The 15,751-nt window shown below is 54.1% G+C and overlaps 1 protein-coding gene across 1 annotated transcript in view; it reads right to left on the reverse strand.

The window, feature by feature from the left end:
• ALK (ALK receptor tyrosine kinase) overlaps nt 1-15,751 on the reverse strand; it is a 690,816-nt gene that overhangs the window by 26,205 nt on the left and 648,860 nt on the right. Inside the window, exons 14-23 of the mRNA XM_055327701.1 lie at nt 10,879-11,010; nt 10,001-10,145; nt 7,303-7,485; nt 5,974-6,072; nt 5,306-5,458; nt 4,166-4,270; nt 2,822-3,008; nt 2,076-2,166; nt 1,881-1,945; nt 155-284 (exon numbers count right to left, since the gene is read on the reverse strand). Of these exons, the coding sequence (XP_055183676.1) occupies nt 155-284; nt 1,881-1,945; nt 2,076-2,166; nt 2,822-3,008; nt 4,166-4,270; nt 5,306-5,458; nt 5,974-6,072; nt 7,303-7,485; nt 10,001-10,145; nt 10,879-11,010 (1,290 nt within the window). The remainder of the gene's footprint in view (nt 1-154; nt 285-1,880; nt 1,946-2,075; nt 2,167-2,821; nt 3,009-4,165; nt 4,271-5,305; nt 5,459-5,973; nt 6,073-7,302; nt 7,486-10,000; nt 10,146-10,878; nt 11,011-15,751) is intronic.

A 15,751-nucleotide genomic window follows, 5' to 3' on the forward strand; every position in this document is an offset into this window, starting at 1 on the left:
ATCTCTCCCGGCCATTCCCCCAGATACAAGCCCCAGGGCTGACTCCCTCGGTCCCACTGAGTAGGTTGCTTCTCAGGCTGCCCACTCTTGCCCCTCCCGCCTTCTGCTCCATTCCCTGGCTCCAACCACTAGGTCAAGACTGGTTCTCACTCACCGGGCGAGGGCGGGTCTCCCGGAGGAAGGACTTGAGGTCTCCTCCTGCCATGAGCTCCAGGAGGATAAATCGAGGCAGGGCTTGCAGACTCACCCCGATACAGCGCACGATGTTCTGGTGGTTGAATTTGCTGCAGAGCAGAGGGGAGTAACCAAATTTAACTGAGCTGAGTCTGGGAAAATCTTAAGGAGGAAGAGCAGGATGCAAAGTTATGTTTTCAGCAGCTGCATTATGTAAATGCCTTCTGTCATGTGGGTAGCCGGGTCCCATGCCCAGCCTAGGCCGGGGGGGATCTCACTCCTAAGCAGGTGCGAGAACCGGAGGGCAGGCCGGGCAGGAGTCCAGTCTGCATGAGAGTGTTTGGTTGGAGGCAGGAGGCTGCTGCACAGGTACTTAGTAAGGAGGTGGGGTCAGAGGGAGGGCGGGACGAGAGAGCGGCCAGGGTCTGGGTCAGTGGGGACAGTGGTGCGTGGACTGCTTGCTAGGATTCATGTGTGAGTTCTTCGAGGACGCGTCAGGCAGAGAAGCTGAAGGAACTGCTTCCTCTGGGGACCGAGGGAACCCTGCCAGGAGACCGTGTGTGAAAGAGAGTGAGGAAGAGGCCTGTGCATGCATCCCCCATGGGTGCTCATGGGGAGGGACTAAGTCTGGCCGAGAGGCCCTACGATTTGGGTTTTCTTGTTAATGTGATCCTGCTAGGACGCGTGGGGCAGGGGGGCGGGTGAACTCCGTCTGGGCACACACACGCAGAGCCGAAGGTCTACATGGCTCTATGCTGAAATAGAGTAGTGGCGGGTTATCAGCAAGAGTGAGATTGAGTGATTTGGGTCTCCTTCCATATCATCTTACACTTCCCAAGTGTTGTTCAATAATCATGTATTACATGTGTAATCAGACAATAGGTTACCCTTAAAGCAAGGCCCTGACCCTGCTTTGCATTCTTCTGTGGACAACACAGGCACCTCACATACTGTCCACTTCCACGCAGGGGTGGGGGGACCCCAGGCCACTCGCATGTGTCTGGATGTTTGAGGCTCTCCAGCATAACAGGAGGCTATGAGTGTGGCGAGATCTCAAGGTCAAGCACCTGTGTCCTCCTTAAGGTGGTCTGCGGCCGGAGCACATGCCCTCCCAAGCCCTGGGCACTGAGATTCCTAGTTAGGGGACGCCAGAGACACACGTTAAAGGGTGCAAGCCAGCTGGTGGGGAACAGGATGCGGTGGCCTCCATCACATCTAGGGGCACACTTCTTTTTTGTTTTTCAAATCAAATTATTTTACTTAAATTCAATCAGCCAATATACAGCACATCATTAGTTTCAGAGGTAGTGTTCAAGAATTCATCAGTTAGGGCCGCGGGTCTTTACACAAGATCTAAGAGCTGGAACTGGGGAGGGGCTTTGTCGAAAAGTTACCTGGGGTGTAAGTGTGTCTTCCACTGGCAACAATTAGCATTCTCTATTCAGAAAAGGGGGGGGGTTGGGGAACATCCCACTGGGTGACACAGGGGTGCTAGTGGAAGGCAGAGGGATATCCCTCGGGTTATTAGGCCACAGAGATCTTTCTTCTCAGACGACCACCTGGGGCTATTTCACTCTGGTAAGACGCGTTAAGAATCTTAGGGAGCCTCCTGGTGGGGAGGAAGGGGATGCTGGAGGACAACACCATTTCCTTTGGAGACAGACAGAAACATCTAACAGGGGGCGTCTCTCTGTGGCTTTATTTACCTGATAATCAGGGCTTCCATGAGGAAATCCAGTTCGTCCTGTTCAGAACACACCTCAGGCAGCGTCTGGGTACAGAAGGGGAGGGTGGAAAGGAGGAGGAGGCTGTGAGCCGCAGGGGTAAGAGGTTGTGGTCCAAGAGCTGAGGCCATAGAGACTGCCGGCCAAGATCAGGGCCATGATGGAGCCGCCTCTTACCTTTACGGCCACTTGCAGGGGGCTCGGGTCGCTGGGCACTCCAGACACCTGACCCTCATACACCTCCCCAAACGCACCGTGGCCCAGTCCCCTGTGCAAAGGAAAAGGCAAGGTCAGGCAGAGGGGGCGGGGTGGGGGCCAGGAGAAAGAGGCACACGAGAGGCAGAGGGTTTCCTGCAAACTGAGGAGTAACACCCTCACCTGGCTTTGCCATACAATGCCAGGCCTCCCCTGCCTTATTATTCAATGAAGACGAACTAGGTCTTTGATATCCGTCAGGGTCATAGGGGTGAAGAGGACAGGGCCCTGACCGGGGAGAGGCTCCCACTTGTTGGGGAGGGACAGATCCCTGGCAGACATTCCTGCCGAGTGTGCTCAGTAAATGATGGAAGAAGGCATGGGGTGCCCTGGAAGCTCAGAGGAGGACACTTTGCTCCACCTGGAGAATGAGGGGCCCAGAAGACTTGGGAGGGGGCGCTTCAGGGGACTTCGAGGAATGTCCTGGTTCCCTGTCTTGCTCTCCATTCATTGTGCAAACCCCGTGAATATATGGGGTGTTAAACAGTTAAATACCTCTCCAAATGGCCCTAAGCATTAAACCTGGGAGGGCTGGAACTGCCCTGAGCGGTGGTTGTGCTGGCCCCTTGTGGCTGGAAAAATCCATGGTGTGGGGATGACCATCCAGCCGGCTGGAACTCGTAGCAGGCCGGCACCACCCCAGAGTACAGTGGGAGGGGGGCACTCACCGGATGAGGGTGATGTTTTTCCGAGGCACCTCCTTCAGGTCACTGATGGACGAGGTCTTGCCAGCAAAGCAGTAGTTGGGGTTGTAGTCAGTCATGATGGTCGAGGTACGGAGCTTGCTCAGCTTATACTCGGGGCTCTGGAGCTCCATCTGCATGGCTTGCAGCTCCTGGTGTTTCCGGCGGTACACTACAGGCAGATGAAGGTTAGCTACAACGTGGCCTGGGCCAGGCAGCCTGGCCCTTGAAGCCCAGCACGGGCTACCTCCTCCAGGAAGCCTTCCTGGATCTCCATCTCCTCCTCTGGGATCTGAACATTTCCATCACACTTAGTGATTCTAACAAATAATGAAATGAATTCACCAACGTAAAATGGCTTTGAAAAACTCTACCGGTGCAAGTGACCATCATTGCTGCTCTTACTATATATCTGTGAGAATATTCCGTGGGGCCAAGTCCGTGGGACACAGGATGAAACTGTGATGCACAGCGTGGATTCTGTTTTGAAAGCCCAGTGCTCCCAGTTATGGGCCAGGGCAAGTAAGTCGATGGCTGTGTACTCAGGCCCCTCCTCTCTCAAATGGACCAAGCATGCTCAGAGGGTCAAGTGAGGATTCAGTGAACTAAATAAAATGTGTAAATCACCTGGCATGTGGTATGCAACAAGCGTTAGCTTTCATCATCCTGTCCCTTTGAAAGATGGCATCATATGGGACCCACGCACCCCTTACCAGCCCCCAACTGCCCTAAAGGGGCTGGTCTGAAAGCGCTGCCGGTACTGAGCCTTCCCCTCTGCCTTCCTTCATGTCCCTGCCCACCTGCCCTGGGCACCTCCCGCAGTAAGAGCCTGGCTGGACAGCGCCGAGACCTCTCCGCTCACCTTGGCTCACAGGCCCAACAGAAATACTGAGAAGCCAACTTTGCATTGCCTGCTTGATGTGGGGACGGGTGAGGCTGGAGGTGTTCCCTGGGGAGTGAGCCAAACCCTATGTCCCCTGAAGCCATTTGCACTATGTCTGGCGGCAGCTGGAAGTGAACTCTGGGGTTGAGGGTAAGCTTTGGCTACTGTGTCCTCCTCAGCAGAGTGCCTCTAGAAGGCTCTACGGGGAGGTCAAGGAGTGGAAGCGGCAGTTCAGCTAGGAAACAGAAGTGGTGCTGGGGGCTGGGGCAGGGGGCTTCTGTTTCAGGCTGGCCTGGGCTGCCCTAATCACCTCCCACCCACAGTGACACCTCTGCCTCCATGGCAAAGCCAGAATGTTGCTCTGTCCCACCAGATCTGCCTTCCTTGGCCCCTTCCACACCCCTCCCGCCCCACCCCTGGAAGCCCCAGGGCTCTGGCACACTCACCAATCATGATGCCGGAGAAAGCCAGGACCAGGGCGGCCACGAGGGCTGAGGTCACGACGGACAGGACCAGTGAGAGTGGCAGGTGGGGCTCTGGGGTGGGGGATACTGCAAGAAAGGTCCCCATGGGGCACCGGTGACCATGCTGGTCATCCTTGGTGCTAGCTCCAAGGCAGAAATACCCTCCCTCTCCAGGACAAACACCACCTGCTCCTTCCAGACCCTGGAGGCCTTCTTTTGCAGAGGGCCAGGGGCAGGAAATGGGCTGTTTCTGGTTAACAAATTTTAATAGCTTCTGGGTGGAGGAAACATGTGACAGGGATAAATGTCAAATTCTGGACATTGATCTCAAACATTAACTGCACAATGGCAGGATGACAGGGGGGCCAGTGGTGGTTATGGAAGAGATTCAGAGGCCTGAGGTGACCAGTACAGACTCCATACGATGCTGGCACAGAGGGGACCCATCAGGAACACTTGGAAGCTGCGTTACTGCCTGGGGCCCCCAGAGCACTGGGCCCAGACTGAGGGAGGGGGGGTCTGGGTGCACTGGGATCCCCTGCCTGGTCCTGGACACGACATCTCGCATGGACACTGGTCACCAGAATACTCGCAGACGTGGGACACAGATAGGGAAGAGGCATAAAACTGTCCTGTGTGAACTGATGGAAGCAAATGGGTTTTTTCATCTGGAGACTTGCAGGAGGAGGACACAGCTCTGTCTTCCAACCCCTGCAGCGCCTGAGAGGTTCTGCAAGTAGCAAACCTCAGGGTGGAAATGGAAAGGAACAGGATGCGACTCTGGCACTCTTGACGGATCAGCGTGCCTTGGGAGTGCGAGGTCCCTGGCACTGGGGGTGTTCCAGTGCAGGCAGGATGGCCCCTTGGTGGGGATGTGAGGGTTGATGCCCTGGGTTAGGGGTGGGATGAGACAAGTGAGGGGTCCTTCATGAGCCACTACCTGCCTTTAACAAACAGGACCATCTGCCCAGTCCTCAGAGCACCCATGTTGGGACAGTCAGACGGGGGTCAGAGCGCTGACAAAACTGCATCTGGGGCGTCCCAGATGGTGAAACTAGCCACAGCCCCTGCAAGTTCACACTCTGGGCCCCTTCCCTGTCACCGCCCTCACGTCCCTCCTACCGATGCAGGAGACGCCATCCTCAGCCAGCACTGTCCCGTGATCACAGAAGCAGATGACCTTGTGGCTTTCTGGGTCCATGTGGCACTCGTCTCCCTCACAGTGGCTGCAGTTTAGATAATGCTTAATATTCACTTCCCCGTGGCCCTCCATCACTGGTGACAAGAAGGGAGGATCAGCTCTGGGTTGAGGCGGAGAAGACCACCCCATACCCTATTCCCGGCCTCTGTGCTCTATCGCCAGCTGGTCAGCGTGGGTTCTCTGGCTCCTGTCCCTACGTCCCACTGCCACTGAAGCACCAATGTGTGGAGGGACATCCCTGATGCATCTGAAAGAGCTCAGACAGAGGACATGTGGCTCATTTTTGTGGGCAGATGGGAGGGTCCAAGTGTGTGACCCTCGGGCCGGCTGGCGCCGGTAAGGGGACTCCTGCGGCAGCGTTTTCTAGAACCAGCCTGCCTCAAAGTCAGTCTTCCGTCTTCACATCCATCTCAGACCACACATCCTGACTCCCAGAAAACTTGCCGAGATGAGCCCTGGGAAGACTTGCCTGTGAGGGACCCATAATCATGCCTTTGGGTCTTGGACTCGCGTCCGTGGCCCTGACGTTCTATCTGGGTGGGAGAACTGGCCTGAGGAGGTCACTCCTGCCGCCTGGCAGAGGGGATACCTTTTAAAGCTGGGGTGTACAGGATGCCCAGCGGACTGATGAAGGAAACCCCGTCCTCCCCGTCCATCTCGGGGTCATTGTTTGAGGCCGCGTTGCCGCCTGTACCAAACCAGAGAAGGGTTTAACCCAGAGAGGCAGGGGGCCCAAGTCTTGACACATTTGCACACCAGCGGGGCATGCAGGGGCCTCGGGGTGGTGAAGGGCCTGGTGGGGGGGTGGTTGGGGAGGGAAGGGAGCCCTGGGGCACAGGGGTGGCACTTGGGGTTTGGCATCGGGTTCCCTCCAGGTCCAGGCTAGCTCCCACTGGGGAGTCCCCAACACTGCACTGGGGCTGCTGGGAAGCAGGTCATGTGAACAAGAATCAGAAGGGGTCTGGTGTCCTCAGGCTGGCCTAGCCCCTTGGTACTTCTTTCAGAACTGGCCAGGCCACTAGCATTGAGGAGTTGCTCTCCAGTCCCATGGGGTCAGGGTGGGACATGGGGGGATGGGCCCCTGTGCCTTCAGGCTCCCGTCCCTCCTTTCAGCTGGACTGGGTATCTTTGGGCTCCCCCCTCAGGCTCCTCCCGCCCACCCAGAGTTTGGAAGAGAAGAGCGTCTGGTTAACACAAGCATCTGACACACAGCGTAAAGCAAAACACAGACAGAACATCACGGTGCGTGCATGCGTCATGTCCTAATCTGTGGGGATGATGGAGCCGCCCAGCCCCCCAGCCTCCAAGCCTCCCAGCCTCTCGGCTTCAGAAGGCTCTTGTGCTCTGCTCTGAAGCTCGGAGGAGGGCTGGGCCAGTGGCTGGTTGCTGGCTGGCGGGCTGGGCTGGGGCTGCCCATCAGCATGGAGAGGGCAAAGTTCTGGAAGCTGGTGGGCTGGGGTAGGGAAGGGAGAGGGAGCTGTGAGGCTGGAGGCCACCAGCCAGGCCCTCAGGGAGGGAGCTGGCTTGGCAAAGACTTAGGCCAGGCCATCCAGAGGGAGGCACAGGCCCGGGGAGCGTGGCCTCCAAGGTTCTCGTGCCAGTGCGACTTCAGGGCTGGCTCAGAGAATAGTCTAGGTAATCAAAGCCCTTTATCATTGGCTTTGGGAGAGGTGGGCATCGAGAACACACGAGATCTTGAGGCTGTTGCTATGGAAGCCTTGAGGCAGGATGCTGGCTCGAGAGCCAACACCCTGCCTCTGGCTGGTCCTGTGGGGCTGAGAGGAAGGCGTGCATGGTGACATCACATTCCACACTTGGGGTGGGCCAGGGGGAGGGCAGGCGAGGGCCAGGGACAGGACGGGGAATGCCTAGGACTAAGAAGGGAGGGAGTGACACCTTGAACACGAATCATCTTTACCTATATATCCTCCGCCTCCTCCACCTGAGGAGCACCCCCCGCCACCCCCTCCGAAACCCCCTCTTGTCTCCCACCCCCACTTCTTCATGGCCTGGGGGCAGGAATGTCCTCCGGTGGCACCCTCCAGCAAAGATTTTCCAGACCAGAGCAAGGAAGTGTTATCATTCCAGCCACCTCCACCACCTGTAGGAAGAGACGGAGAAAACCCTGAGTGAGAGGATTCTGGCTAGATTCGGTCACCAGGGCCAAGTAGGGCCTGGGGGCTTTGGAATCCACAGCTGGAAAAACAGGAGCGTGCCCTTTGCCCTGGTGAGATCTGCTTTGGCCACAGCCGTGTGCATCCAGTTGGGACCATGCTTCAGACCCACTAGGTCTTTGGATCACAAGCTGGGGAGAATGCTTGGTTAGGGATGGAGGAGTTGGGGGCGGGGGGGCAAGCAGCTTGACAACTAAACTCATTCCTCTGTCTTCTTTCCATGCCCCCAACTCCTGAAGTGCTGGGACTTTGTTTCATTAATGCTTTGCATCCCAACAAGAATGGGGACCTGCCAGTCCTTGGACAGCCAACTATCAAAATCCTGCTGGGCTCACTGCAGTGGAGTTCCTTTGCAGGAATCCTGGACTAGGTCGGACAAACTAATGGGCTTCATTTTTACTGGCTCTGAGACCCTGGGCAAGGACTTCCCCATTCCAAGCCTCAGTCTCCTTATCTGTAACTTGGGGATAGTAAGACTTGCCTTATTGGGTCCATGTTGGGATCAAAGGAGACAATGGGCGTGCAAAATGCTTCCCAAACCACACGACATGTAGGGATGTTTGGGCATAGGAGGTAGAACACGTGTGCAGAGGGCTTCACACTCTGAAGCTTCTTCTTGCTTGGCTGCTTCTAAGTTGCTGCTCCAAGGTCAAGGGCAGGGAAGATGGGGGTGGAGAAGGGGCTGGGGAAGGGGTGGGCAGGACCCTTATGATGACAGCCACTGGAGCTGTGCTTCCCAGTGCCTGGGGCTGCTTTGAGCTCTTGCAGAGGAAATGCTATTTACAGAGCTGAGGTTCAATGCAGCTTTATCTTAAGGCCACAGGCTAACTAACCACAATCAACCTCTCCTGCTGGCCCCTTGAGATTCCAGGACTCCTTTTGTCTCCCCCTATGTTGCTTCGTATGACATCGCAACAGGCAGTCTACTCCAAAAGCTGCACAGTACTTTCTGTTCCTGCACTTGGTAGGTGGTGAGGACCTGGAGAAACAGCAGCGCGTGGGTCTGCGGAACCCCGAGGGTTAGCTAGCCTGGAAGGGGCATCTGGAAGAATGGGTGGCAGAGATTCTTCTGGACCCCGAGCGGGCAGCAGAGGGATGTCTAGGTGGGGGAAGCTGAGCATGGAGATCACTATTGTGCTAGAGAGGAGGAGCTGGGTTGTAGGAAAGGAGGCCAAGGTCAGGAACAAGCTCAGTCTAGAAGAGCGACGATCAGAACAGAATGGAAACCCCCAGGCAAATCAGCTTTGGAAGCTGCAGGGCTGTGGCACCTGGCTGGGGTTTCAAGCATCTGGCCTTCCTTCTGCCAGCTGGAGAGCAGCATGTGGGCCTTTCAGGGCTGTTGGTGTCTCGTGGCAAAGGGAAGGCCCCTCAGCAACATTAGGCACCTACAGTGGGCCATGGGCATGGTGAATAAATCAGGATGACCCAGCCCTCTCTCCCCTGTGCCCTGCACGGGTCCGGGCTGAGGGGTTTCTGACCCCCTACTCCGTCTTAACAGCTTCTAAGCAAATGTATGGGAAAGAAAACAATCCGCATAAAGAGAAAAACAAAGCAACCACAATGATGTTTTTTAAAAATGAGTATGAAACAGTACGGCTGCTTTGAGAAAACCATCCACCAACTCTCTGAGCTCGCTGACTCTTCTGTACAATGGGAATAATCACTTGGAAAGCCCCACGGGGCAATACTGAAAAGCAGATGTGGAGGGGCTCCGGGGGTTATTCCCTGCTGTCCCGGCGGGAGGGGTGCCAGGAAGAGCACTGGGTCACCCTCTCCCGGGCCGCACCCCCTGTGTCTACCCTTCCTCCTCTTCTAGCCGACTCTCACTTGAAGGGGAAATTTGAGCATTTGTTTGATTGACCTTGAATCTCAAACGCCTCCAAAGATCCTTGGTCAGATTGTGGAGAAAAGAAAATCCAAAAACGAACTGCATTTTCTCTTCAGACGTGGCTGGCTTCGGAGGAGTCAGAATTCACACCCCTTCAGGGTTGGTCTCTGACTTCTGAGCGGCTGGCTCGCCCTCGCGAGCTCCGATTGCCAAGCTGGGGAGATTCCTGGAAGAGCTTCCCCAGGGAGATGTGCCAACTGGTAGCCCAGCGCCTGGAGGCACCGACCACAGGACCATGACTCTGCCCACACTCCTTCCACCTGCTTGAGTCCAGCTGCACTGGAGGAAGCCCAGGGCAGCTGGGCTGCCGGTCCCAATACGGCCGCCTGGCTCCCTTGCTCAGTGACCTCTGCAGTTCGAACCCCATGTCAGCAAAGATGCCTCCAGGTCCCCAGGCTGCGGCCTGGCCTTCCTCCCTTGATGTGGGTACCGGTATCCAGAGCTCCCGGCTTCTCAGGTCCCAGCACCCGAGACGCAGGCGTGTGAGGGCGCGGGCCGAGGGAGCTCAGGCCATCCCCGGGCCTGTCCTGGGGAGCGCGGCCTCGGCGCCTTACCTGCCGCTCCGGAGTTGCCATTCAGCCCCAGAACCGAGGAGTTATTCTCCAGTCTCTCTGGGTGGAACGTGTCTGTCTTGGCACCGTAGGCCCTGCCGCCCCCGCCGGCTGCAATGATCAGGGGCACTGGCACGCCGTCCTTCATCTGCCCGGGGAGATGGGGAGATGGGAGACTGAGAAGGTGAGCCGGACTCCCACTCTGGGGACCCTGAGCCACTTCGGTGCTTAAAGTGTCTGTGTATTTGCTGGGCTGTGGGGGACCTCCCGGTGGTCTGGAGGCTGCGACCATCTGCCCTCTCCTACCCCAGCTCCCGTGTCCATCGGGGTTCAGTCAGAGGAGCAAAAGCACCAGGAGATCGAAACATCCACCAGGAGGTGGGACGGATCTTACCTGAAGCTTCTGACACTAGCCTCAGAGGACTGGGTGCTGGTGCTTAGAAGCGCATCTCTCTGCTCCCTCTTACCTCCCCACTCTCCGGGGTCTCTGGCTCTGACCTCTACAGCTTCAAGGTTAAGCTCCCAGCATCCCTGTCACAGTGGGAGGACCCAGAAAGAAGCCTTTGCTTGCTTTTGCTCATGTCAGGAAAGCCCAGCTCAGCACAGGGGAGGCACCGTGGGACCCTCTGGAACTCTGAGGTAGCAATGGCAAGGCCTGTGTGGGGACAACGGGCTGGTATGTCAGCAAGAGAAGAACCTGCCTTTTCTCCGACAGACAGGGACCCCTACATTCCTCTGGGCCTCACTTTGCTCATCTTTAGATGGGGCTAAGGACACCTGAGGCATTCCATTCTCAGGGCTGTCATGAGGGTCCCACATGATGGATCCATGACTCACGGAAGTCACTGCCCATGGCGTGCTGGCACAGCTGGCACACTCACCTTAAATACGTAGGTGGCTCCACCGCCTCCTCCGCCCCCTCCTGCCCACTCATGCACACTTCTGTTCACGCGGATTTCTTCTTCTATCACGTTGTTCTCTCCAATGCAGACTTTCTGGATTAATCGGTTTGTCTGTAGAAACAAAAAGCATCTCAGGTTTGTAAGCTCAAGTTTCCTTCCCAGCACACAGACCTCCTATGCTTCATGATAGGCTCTGACCATCTCTCCAATAGCTTACAGTTGAGTTGAAGAGACAAAAATAAATACATATATATATATATATATATGTATATATACACACACAAGCACACACACAGATAAGATATATATATATATATGGACAACTGTCACTAGAGAGTATTAGAGAAAGACCATAGGATAGCGTAGATAGAAAATGCATGGGGATTTGGGGGACACCAAGCAACTTTGTGCTGACTGGTGATCAAGGAGGACTGCCTGTAGGAGGTGGTGTTTAGTTGGGCTTTGAAGCATAGGGAGATTTAAAAAATAGAGAAAGGGGGAGAGTTAGAGCATTCCAGGGGAAGAGAGTAGCATGAACCCAGAGAGAAGCAGATGAGAGGGGAATGTGGGGAAAAGCAGAAGGAGTCTCTTTGGTTTAGAAAAGTCCACTTTAGGACAGAGAGACAGTCCAGGAGGACCTGTTAGGATCCTCTGGACTCTGAAGAGGGGATGACAAAGGCCTTAGATGGTGAGGTAAGGCTGGAGGGAGTGTAAATGTGAATGGGTAGGGGAATTCAACTGGACGGTCAGATAATGGCCAGAAGCCTTGATTACAATCAGACTTAAATCTCTAGGCAGTGGTGATCCACTGAAGGTTTTTTGAGAAGTGGCTGTTTTGAAGGATCAATGGAAGAGAGCACAGCAGTGCGAGGCCAGGCTCAGCTTTATTCCCAGCCCATCTAGGGGAAAATCATTTCTCCATTTTAGACATCTCTTCTCTCCCATCTGGGGTCCCATACCTTGCCTCCAGAAATCCCCCGACGCAGCCCTAAATGGAGCTTTCTGTGTCCATCACAGAGAACAGGATGTGACCCCAAGAATCTGCAGACACCCCTGGGCAACTGAGGAGGAGGTGCTCACCCTCTCTGACTTCCAAGTGTGGAATGGGAATGCAGACACCACAGGCTGTACTTACTCAGGATGGTACAGAGAGGTGTCTAGGATAGCGTCTCATGTGTTAAGGACTGCATAAACAGCTGCTGTTGTTTTACTTAGATTCACTTCTGGGCCCACACATGGTCCTGGTGTGGGCCCAGGCATCTAGGAATCCCTGGGGGTGTGCAGGAAATCCCCATGATACAGGGGATCCCTGAAATAAAGAGGGCAGTCCTTCAGGAAGAGCAGGTCGGCCTGTCAGGCACAACAGCTAAGAACGCTCCAAACATCCACCCGACTTCAGAGGAAAATGGCTTTGCTTTCACTTATTAGAAAAAAGGCCGATAAAACATCACATTTCCATTGAATGCTGCTGTGTAACCAGCCAGTGGACATGGCAATTCATCTTGAGCCACTCCTTATGCTAAAGCACTCAGGGGTGCCGGCAATGAGTACTAGAGAAATTTCCAGATAAATAGCCAAGATGCAATTTGTTTTATGGCATTTTGGATTTAATGATGGAAATAATTTGATATTTTTTAGAGTGGATTTAGTGTGGGTGGAAGGTTCTGAATTGCTATTGTAGAGAGCTGACATTTCTCTTGTGTGTGTGTGCAGTGCTGTCCAGGTTGGGGGGTGGTGCTGGGGAGGAGCAGTGGGAGGAAACCCTGCTAACTGCTGCCTGGGGTGGGCATGAGATGCTGGAGGCATGTCCGGAGGGCTGAGCCCAGGGGCAGGGAACCCAAATACGGTTTGCCCACTGGGCAGGGTCCAATCTGGCTTCTTGACTGGGTGTGCTGGAGATTTGCTGAGCCATGTTGGGTGAGGCACCTCACTTCCCTGGCCCTGCCTCCTCCTGTTTAAATCGAGCAGCTGTCCAGTCTGAACCAGTGGTACCAAGAAGGTCTATCCCTTCAGACCCTGCTCTCTTCCTCCTCTCTGTCCAACAGCAGTGGGGTCTCCACCTTGGGGGATGCCCTCTTCCTGTGAACAGAATCTGCAGATGGCTGAAGAATGTAGGAGTGGGAAGAAGTAAGCCGTCGGGCTGGGGAATGGTCTTTCCTTTAAATAGAGCCCAGGCTCGCACCCATCCCCCGCTGCCCCTGGGCAGCTCCTCTAAATTGGGTGGGAGAGGCGAAGAAGGATGGATTCTCAGTCTGCCTCTTGCTGGACCCAGCAGCAGCATTTGGCAGACTTAATCATGTGTCCATGGCAAGACTTTCTTCACCTGATTTTCAAGAGGCCACATCCTCTGGAATCTCCTCTGACCTCCATGGCTCCTTCTCCTCAGCCTCCTCTGCTCTTCTTTTCCCTGACCTCTAGATGTTGGGGGTCCCTGGGGCTCAGCCCTTCATCTTCCTCTTAATCAGTCCTGCTCCCTAGTCAATCTTATTCCGGCTCAATTTTATGCTGACGTCTCCCAAATTTCTATCTCCACTCTAGACCTCGTTCCTCAAGTCCAGTGGCCCATCTCCATTGGTTACCAGAAATCTCCACCTGGCTGTCCTCCAGATCTCTCCTGAGCTTGCCCCACACCTGCTCCATCCACAGCATTCCCAGCTCAGGTGATGGCAGCTCCTTCGTTGCAATGGCTCAGGTCTCATTCTTGGAGTCATCCTTGATCCTTTCTTTGTCTCAGTTCTTCATCTAGATGGGCGGGAGATTCTTTTTTGATTTTGTGATCCAAATATGCCCAGAATTCGGCCACTGTTGTCATCTTTGTCCCAGCCACCATCATCTCTCTCCTGGACTAATGCAGCAACCACTGAATTCATTGTGCTGCCTCTTCCCTTGGTCCTAAGTGAGCTATTCGCTGTACTGAGGCCAGAGTGAGTCTTACGATATGCAAATCACAGCAGCTCCTTCTCCCACCTTATTCACACTTTTAGGGTCAAAACTGTCCTATGGCTTCAAAATGTCTCTATGGTAGCCTGATCACCTCATCTCTCACCTATTCTTCCTCTTGCTCCACCTCCCTCCCCGGTGTTCAAGAATAAACCAGGAACTCTCCCAGCTCAGTGCCTTGGCTTCTGCTTGGCTAGCATCCCCAGATATTTTCCTGGTTCGATCCCTTTCAGGACTCTGCTCAACTGTCATTTGTTCAATAGGCTTCCCTAGATCACCCTATTTACAATTGCAACCTGCCCTACACACCTGACTCTTGTTACCCTACTTCTGTTCACTAGAACACTTGCACTTCTGGGCATTCTGATGGGCTGATATTTACTAGTCATTGTTCATCCCTCCTCCCCCAGTGGGAATGTTAGCTTCTTCAGAGCAAAGATCTTTCTTTTGTTCATAGATTTATTTCAAGATGCTAGAACAGTGACTGGCGCATAGAAGGCACTTGATAGATATTTGCTGAATACATTCGAATGACTTGGAGGCTGTCTGGGTGTGGGCTGACCGCTCACAATTTTTACCTTGTGAGTGATGGTTGTTGTGAAATTTAACATTTAGACCAGTGGTTTTGCTCACTTGGAGACATCTGGCAATGTCTGGACACATTTTTGATTGTTAATACTTGGGATGCTATTGGCATTGGGTAGACAGAGGCCAGTGGTGCTGCTAGAGAGGCTGCAATACCCATGACAGTCACTCACAACAAAGACTCACCTATTCCAAAATGTCAATAGTGTGGATGTTAAGAAACCCATACCATCAGATCTGGGGGTCATGCCAACAGATGAGGCTTAAGAGGAATTGGAGAAGCTACAGGAGCTGAAGGGGTTTCCAGCAGCTGGAGCCCATCCCAGGCGCAGGTGTAGCCAGGCACATAGACAGAGTGACTCCATGCAGATGTGCCGTTGAACCAGGAAAGCTGCCAAGTCCTGCAGTTTAATTCTTAGAGAGCACTCCATTCTTTAGAGGATCCTCTCTAGGCATCATTCTTCTGCCTATCGAGGACTGGAGGTTGAGGTAGTGCCCCCAAAAGGTCTTTCTTTCTCTCTTTCTCCCAGTGACTCCTGAAGGTCAATGTGTGGAGCTCGGGGAAGACCAGTGCCCAAGTGCCCCCCCTTCCCCTGCTATGCCCGGCCCCACCAGCAGAGGGGGCTGCCCTCCATCCCTGGCTGAGAATGGGCTTCAGAACTCTCCCTGTGCATTCATGAAGTTTGAGAGCAAGTAGGTTGATTAATAAGATGATAAAGTGCAGCAGCCCTGAGGAACAAGTAGATTACAATTGAATTAAAAAAAAAGGACTTGGTCCTGTGAAAAGACATAACTGATTACAATCCAATCAAGTAAAAGTCCCTTGCAGAAGTCAATGCAATCGTTCTGCTTAGATGAAAGAATTACATTAGCACTCAATACATTCCTGTGGAAATTACAGCAGCCTGTAATTTAATGACTTAATATATTATATCAGGTTCGAAAGTCCTGATTATAGTTGCTAAATAAAAGCTGGATTCCAGACATTTCTCATGTGCAAGTGCTAAGCTTACTACTTTTGCTTTGTTTTAACCCGGTGAGGTAGGGATGGGGGGATGGGTGCCATCCTTTTCGCCTTGCTCTCAGACTGGTGCCCAGCTTTCAGGACTCCTAAGTTTATTTTGTGGAATTGTACTGCTTTCTGTGCAGTCCTTGGTCCTACATCTGTCCCCCAAGGCTACTCATGAATAAGTTCTTGGAGAAGGGGCCCTCGGTCCTGGGCACTAGAACCCAGCTCCCCACCCTGGCCCCATCCTAGGTGGAAATTGTGATTCAGGTGAGGGTGGGGCCTCGCCTCACCATGCTGAGTTCCTACCAGGACAGCTCG

Source organism: Nyctereutes procyonoides, unplaced genomic scaffold, assembly GCF_905146905.1.
Source record: "Nyctereutes procyonoides isolate TBG_1078 unplaced genomic scaffold, NYPRO_anot_genome, whole genome shotgun sequence".
Lineage (NCBI taxonomy): Eukaryota > Metazoa > Chordata > Mammalia > Carnivora > Canidae > Nyctereutes > Nyctereutes procyonoides.